The sequence below is a fragment of the Ixodes scapularis genome, unplaced genomic scaffold (assembly GCF_016920785.2).
Source record: "Ixodes scapularis isolate PalLabHiFi unplaced genomic scaffold, ASM1692078v2 PGA_scaffold2__306_contigs__length_199485367, whole genome shotgun sequence".
In the NCBI taxonomy this organism is placed as follows: Eukaryota; Metazoa; Arthropoda; class Arachnida; order Ixodida; family Ixodidae; genus Ixodes; species Ixodes scapularis.
In genome coordinates, this window is record NW_024609857.1 from 16738055 (window position 1) to 16744924 (window position 6870).

The window sequence follows — 6870 nt, forward strand, 5'->3', positions numbered from 1 at the left end:
GGTGGCCTCGCTGCCGACCGTATACCTTTTGCAGCATACATTTCACACCACCGAATTTGCCTTTCTTGGTGGGAACACGTAGGAGCCACGTCATGCGCAAGCCACGTATGACATTGGCTACTGTTGCTCGGGTTAAAAGCAAGAAAAGTAGAAGTACAGTAGTGCCAAGCTACACTTTGTTTCATTATAACTTGGCAAAGAGCGAATGATACGACCTCTTTGAGCCGTTCGGCGCGTCTGAGAGATGTGAGTGACTCCACTTTATCTAGTTTGTTGCTCCGATTAGCTCGAAGCAACCGTAGCAACGGCGCCAGGTTACGACGAAACGGAAGTTTAGAAGTTCGTTTTCTTGGTTTTCGTCGTTTCAGAGGGTGGAGGAGATCATGAGCAGGACGCGGAGGAGGGGCGGCAAGGAGCCCGGATCCCCGGCGTCCCCGGCGAGCAGAGCGGGCGACTCGCAGGGTCCCGACTCGTCGGAAGAGAACAACGGCTTGTCTGCCCGACCCCAGGCGTCCCCCGAGCGGGACCGCTCTCCCTCGCTCTCCGGCAGGTCCTCGCCTCAAGCGTCCGGAAAGCAAGTGGACGGAGCGCCGGAAGGCTCGCAGCCTCTGCCTGCCGCATGCTCCGAGCCTGCGGGGCTTGAGGCGCCGGCCGAGAAGCCCGCCGCTGCTCCGAGCACGGAACAGCAGCAGCAGCGTCAAGTGTCAGGGGAGGAGGGAGTGTTAGGGAGGTCGGCGGCGGGTCCGCCAGAGACTGCTGTGAATGGTAGGGAACAAATTGGGGAGGTTGCGGACAGTCTACGAGGGGGGAGTCAGGACGGGAGCGGCGGGGCAGTGCCCATGGACCAGTCTCCGCAGGAGAGGGTAGCGGCGTCGCAGGAGGTGGGCCGCACCACCAACGGCTACGGCTCCCACCACGACGACAGCCACGACATGGTCAACGGAGTGGCGTGAGTGTTTTTTTTTTTGGGGGAGGAGGGGGGGGTGGCGTTTCTGTGCTTCCTTCATTTCTGGTTCTGCGGGCAAACTTGACGTCTCTTGTTTCTGGGGACACAAATAGGAAGTCATCACTTCAACCACTTTTCATTCGTGTTTTGTGCTGTTCAATGGGACTCATTTGCAGTTGCAGTCATACTTAAAGAAGGAATTCAGCAGCAGTGAGAGCAGACAGCAAGGCACTACCTTTTTGTTATCCCATTTGGAGTCAATGAAAAAGTAATAAAAACAAAATTGAGATATTAGCTCTTTTTATTGCTCGTGCTTAGAAGAAACAACTTGTACAGTAATGCGGTGCAAGAAGTAAAGGAGGAGACGCAATTTAAACAGGTATGTTTTCTTACAGTAGTGGGTCGTGAAAGTGCTCCTGCTAAGAATAGATTGCTCCTAGTGTATCCTATATCCCCTCTTCCTTCTCCGTTTACTTCTCCCAGACCATTTCATACTATTTTTTTATGTAATGCTTCTTTTGTTTGTCACCATCCTTTGTGCTCCATAACTGGTTCCGTTCGGAAACGTACAAAAAACACTGCATCATGTTTGTTCTGTTACTTTTAGTCTGCATGGTCTTTTGGAGGAAATCAGTATTTTGCCTAAAGCATAGTCATTGAATTGTGATATTACAGCAGTTTGGATGAAGTGCTAGTATACGCACATACTGTGTATTTGCTAGAAAATGACAAGGAGACACTCTAATTGAACTACTATGCCAATAAATCTCCCCTTAGTAATCTGTGCTCTTATACGCTTGAATATGGACAAATGGGAGTCTGCAAATTTTGAGGTGAACGAGAGACTGAGAAGTACCTTGATGGTAGCTTTGGGTATCGGAACATATTCGCCCCACAAGTTTGGACAAGAGCATATTGCAGACCTGCCAACCCTACATATGCTGAAAATACTACAGGGGATGCCAAGAAGCACTACAATTGTGTGAAGAAATACGAAAACTGTTTTATTCTTCAAAAACTTGGTTTAGGTAAGAAAAATGCCTCAACTAGGGCACAAACACATCATACATTGCACAAAATGTCTTATTCTTTAGAAGTAGAAGGTTGGGCCAACACTGAGGAAGTTGCAGCTTTTCCTTTTCTTAGGAAGTTGCTGTCGAACACTTGTTCATGGCACTTTCCGGACTGGCTGCATCTCACAACTAACAACTGTTCAAGAGTCTTTTTCGACATAGAAAAGCGGTACTGCGTGTGTGCCTTCTTCACTTTGCTGAAAACTCTTTCGCCTGTGCCTGGTTTAACGAAGACGTTAAAGAGCAAAGTTCTTGTACAACAACCGCTGTGAACGGCACGTTGTGTTTGATCAAAAATGCCGTAAAAAGGTATTCTGCTTGGGCAGTGTCGTAATCCGTTGATCGACTAAAGTAGCCTCCAAGCTTCTCGTTAGTTTCAACTAATTTTGCAGAGTCCTTGTGCTTTTTTGTATTCAGATGACACAGAATGTCCCGGCGACCAGCGTGCGAAATGTTGACATTGCAGCGACACAGACTACCAAATCCGTACCTTTCGCCCTTACGCGACATCTTCATAAATGGAAAGTCGGTTGAATAGCTGGGAATAAACACTTGCAAGTATTTTTTTCCCAACATCTTGTACCAAAAATGGTTTCAAGGGATCATGAGTAAAAGTTCCAGTAACACAACGCACAACGTCGCCACAACAAAGGAGATTTCCTAACAGTTTTGGATTAAGGTGGTTGGATAGATGTTGGCGGCTATACCACCCCTTACAGCACTGACCTCCACGACAATTGCCTCACATTGAGGAGCGGTAGCTTGCGCCTCCTGGTATACAAGTCGATGTACCAGTGTTGCCAACCCCAACTTGTAAACAGGCGAGATGCAGCTTAAACCAAAACTTTTTTTTTTTTTCACACAGGGTGCGGAAAATTGTACAAATATTGTTGTTAGTACGATAACCGTAAGAAAGCGCTGGAAAGCGAACAGTTTATGATAAAATCGTAAAACTTGGCAGGTATGATAGAGGACATATGCTCGTTCGATTTACCCGCACCTCCTGTACCCATGCAGAGAGCGTAGGGTGGTGAACTTCTGGTTGTATTTCAATACACATACCGAAAATCCACTGCCCTGCACTTTTCTGCACCGGTGCAGCAGGCGCAGTTAAATCGAATGAGCCTACTATTCAACACAAAGACCGCGTCTCCTTTCTTTTAGGTGTTCCATTTTGCTAGCTGTCAAAGTTAGTTTGACTTGAAGAGAAAGTTAATAATCTATGCTCAGCGTCAACTACTTTGTGTTACGTAGTTGAGGCTAGCGTAGCTTGTGTCGTTCTCCGACGCCGTCAAAGCTATTTCTGCAAGCGCGCACCGCTGCGTGCGCTCCCGCAGCGGTGCGAGGCTACAGTACTGCGGAAGTTATGCTGGCCTTGACGACATGGTGCAAAACAGTTGATGCAGAGTACACCATGCTAAACTCAAGTTGCAATTGCAAGAAAGCATTGCGCGTTTGTTCCTGCCGTCAGGCCCGGGAAAGTAGCTGACCTGCTCGGCCTGGACTCGCTGACGTCGCTGGTGCCACTGAAACCCGAGGGGGCCAACCACTCGGTCGAGAACCTCCGGAACGCCGGCGACATCAACTCCAACCGCATCGTACCGGCGAACCAGCTGATTGAGTTTGAGGAGGACAACAAGAACAACAAGACCCAAGAGATGCAGTTTACCGGTAGGTTACCCATTGAGCTGACAACTCCGTTTCATGTAGAGAATTTGGCGGAATCGCACGGTGTGAACAGACTCTAGTAGCTGGGGATCGATAGGAGCAACCTGTTTGATGAAAATTCAGTTTTGGCTGCCGACAGGTTAAAAAGTCAAGAAATGTCTCCATTGCAAGCTTTCTGCAGGGCCTTGGCTGCGTGTGTGACAAAGCACTTAATAGTGCTTCGTCACACACGCAGCCAAGGCCCTGCGGTGGGCAACGAGCGCATGCTGGATGCGGAGCTTCTTCTGGGTTCTTAGCGTTTCACTGGCTATAGTACTTTTTACGCTTTTGTATTTCGGGTGTGACTTCAGCACGAATCTGGCGCTTAGTACCGATATGAAGCGCACCAGACTAGCAGCGCAGGCACGTAACCGGGGGGGGGGGGGGGGGGGGGCTTGGCCCTTCCCGCATCTTCCATTTTGCTGGGTCCTCCTCTCCCCCCTCCCCCTCATACAGCATTTTGTCATGGGCGGCCCCCCCCCCCCCCAAAACAAAATCCTGGCTACGTGCCTGTAGCAGCGTCAATGCACGAGTGGGGCTGCTCAAATCGAGTTTGGCATAAACTTGGCATTGCTACAGCATACTCTTAAGGGTTCCGCAAGTGCCAAGCTTTATTGGTCACATACTGCTTTACATTTACATTGAATCAGAATGCCCCGCAGGCGGTGTGTTCTAATGTTTAGGCATATTTTAGGTGCCACTGAATCGTGGAAAGGTGCATTATTTCAAGCCAGTCGGTCGCTATACTCCGTTCACCCTTAGGTTGAGACCAGAAGCTCCGCCTTCAGCGCGAGCTCGCTGGCTTCTGCGGTGCTTCGGTTGCGCGTGCCTGCGCTTTCACATTTGTTTTAGCGAGGGTAGAAAGCTTGCGCTGAAGACAGAGCTTCTAGCCTCAGCTCAAGGGTGAATGGAGTATAAGTGGAGTCACGTTTCAAGTCATTTCAGTGTAGCCAAATCTGGCTAGTGTGCCACGTGTCTCTCATTGGCAGGTACTCCAAGCTTGTTACAAAAAATGGGGATTTTAAGCTTTTGTGTTTGGAAGGGAGGGGGGTAGTGATTTTTATTAATCGTTCAGCTGTCTGAGCTCGAGTTGTTTTCTCTTTGTTGTTTTCCAGATTTGCTCTCCTAACTGGACCAGTGCTGCACCCCACGGTGCCCTGTAGTCTTCTCCTCAAGCATGAAGTTTCTGTGCTTCGCAATCTCTTCAGGAGCCTGGTTACGGATCTTTTTTTTTTTCTCGGATCTAAGAACCTTGACCGATGATTACCGTGAAATACGGAGCATGGCTCAACTCTCAGCGGGAAGGTTTGATACCGTACATGCGCTTATTCCTCCAGCCACAGCATGCTGTCCGACCAATTGCGGCGGACCCTACCGCTGTTGCCAGAGGGCTGACTCAGTTCACCCGTCGCGTCGGGGGTTGGCAAAAACGATCCGGTTTTATTTAAAATAAGAAGTTTGATGTAATTGAGCAAATGGACTATATAAGTTAACTTCCCCTGCACAGCAATCGACATGTGAAATTGGTATTTCAATTGGCAGGTTATTATTGTTACTACGGTGATATTTTGGCATCGGCCTAATGGAATGCCCAGTTGAGGTGCTATGTTGTTCTCACTCCGCTGATTCAAAGATGAGGGCGATTTCTTAGTACTGTACTATTGGCCAATTATATTTCGCATTGAATAATTTTGTACTCCGGCAGGTTACCTGCGCTTTCAAATGCAGCTCCACAAAAGTGGGACTTTATATATCTAAAGTTTTCAAGATCTAGGAAGCTGGAGGAGTCTGCATTTGCTCTGCATTTTACGGTAGTTGAGGAAGTCTCCTAGCTCCTGGCATTCTAACGAGGGGACACTTTTAGCTCTGCTGTCGTCGTGCTTGCAAAGAATGGCTTTGTGGTCAAGCATGCCTGTAAATATGAGCAGCAAGTCTGTACTTCTCTGTTGTTTTTTTCTTCTTTTGTTACTTACAAGGAATCCCAGTCGACCGTATTTCTCCACCTTTGCAATTGGGATAGTCTATTGGTTGTTTCACGCATTCTGTATAAATGTAGGTAGTTCTAAACTTTTCCTTCCCATTCTCTGTTTCTTTTTTCCCACAATGTCTAACTTCTGTAAGCTGTATAGTTAAAATAAAGTTATTAACTAACATAAATGCCTTGTTACATGTTTTTCTTTAAATTTTGGTAAGCATTTTCATTCCTACCATGCTGCCATATGTGCTCTTTTATCATTTTCTCAAATTGTCATGTGGGGGTGATTCTCAAACTTTTGAAGGGCAGGCCGCAGAGTGGTCACAAATATAGTCAAATGTGATATTTATTATATTGAAAGGCGTCTCAGTATTTGTTAAATCAATGATGAACATCTGTACTTAACTGTACGCCAAATTTTGTAAGTATGCTTGGCTGGTCGTGTCGTAACGTCGCACCAGGCATGGTAGCGTCAAGAGTCTCTTGCGTGGACGTATTCCCGGTTTTGATCAACATGGTTGGTGGTGCGTACAAAGATCATTGAAGAACTGGGTTTCCCTCAATAACGGAAATCTTGTCTTTCTCAGAATGGGGTTGTTTTACTGAGGCGGCAGTCAAGAGCTGTCGTGGCTCTCTTCGCACAATGTTACGTCAGACTCCGCTGTTGCCAACAAAAATTATGCTGTGTGCTTTGCGGGTGCAATCTAAGCAGTTGGGCTCTGTTTAATATTGAATTACTTGTGCGGAGAGGGATTAAAAATTTTGATATTGTGTGGAAGATATTCCTGAAAGCTATGACAATATAACTTAGTTGTTCACTGAAAGACAATTTTGCCAGACAATGCCTTCAATATGGTGCGATGTATAGGGGAATCAGTGACTGAGCGTGTAAACACTCGAAGGAAACGAAAGCTCGCGCTGCTGTGTTTATATTTTTGTGGAGTTATCGTTTTTACTAAACTCTGATAACATAATATAGATCTTGAAAGCTTTTGTATCGGTCTACCTGTCGGGGATGAACTTTTTGAATTAAAACCTTTCGGGTGACCACGCTAGAGGTAAGTATCTAGAAAATTGTGGTGGCACTATCCTTTCTGAACACCATAACGCAAAGAATATTGTAGTTCATAGAAAACGGGATTACTCCATTCGCGTGGCAGCGCGCTAAA

General features: G+C 47.0%; 1 protein-coding gene across 25 annotated transcripts in view; it reads left to right on the plus strand.

The window, feature by feature from the left end:
- Positions 1 to 5883, plus strand: part of LOC8041424 (ensconsin) — an 84803-nt gene extending 78920 nt beyond the window's left edge. For all 25 annotated transcript variants that reach the window (XM_029987647.4, XM_042291715.1, XM_042291714.1 and 22 more), the window contains 3 exons: positions 369 to 949; positions 3491 to 3690; positions 4842 to 5883. In XM_029987647.4, coding sequence (XP_029843507.3) covers positions 369 to 949; positions 3491 to 3690; positions 4842 to 4855 — 795 coding nt within the window. In that variant the 3' untranslated portion in view covers positions 4856 to 5883. The remainder of the gene's footprint in view (positions 1 to 368; positions 950 to 3490; positions 3691 to 4841) is intronic.
- Positions 5884 to 6870: the final 987 nt, after the last annotated feature.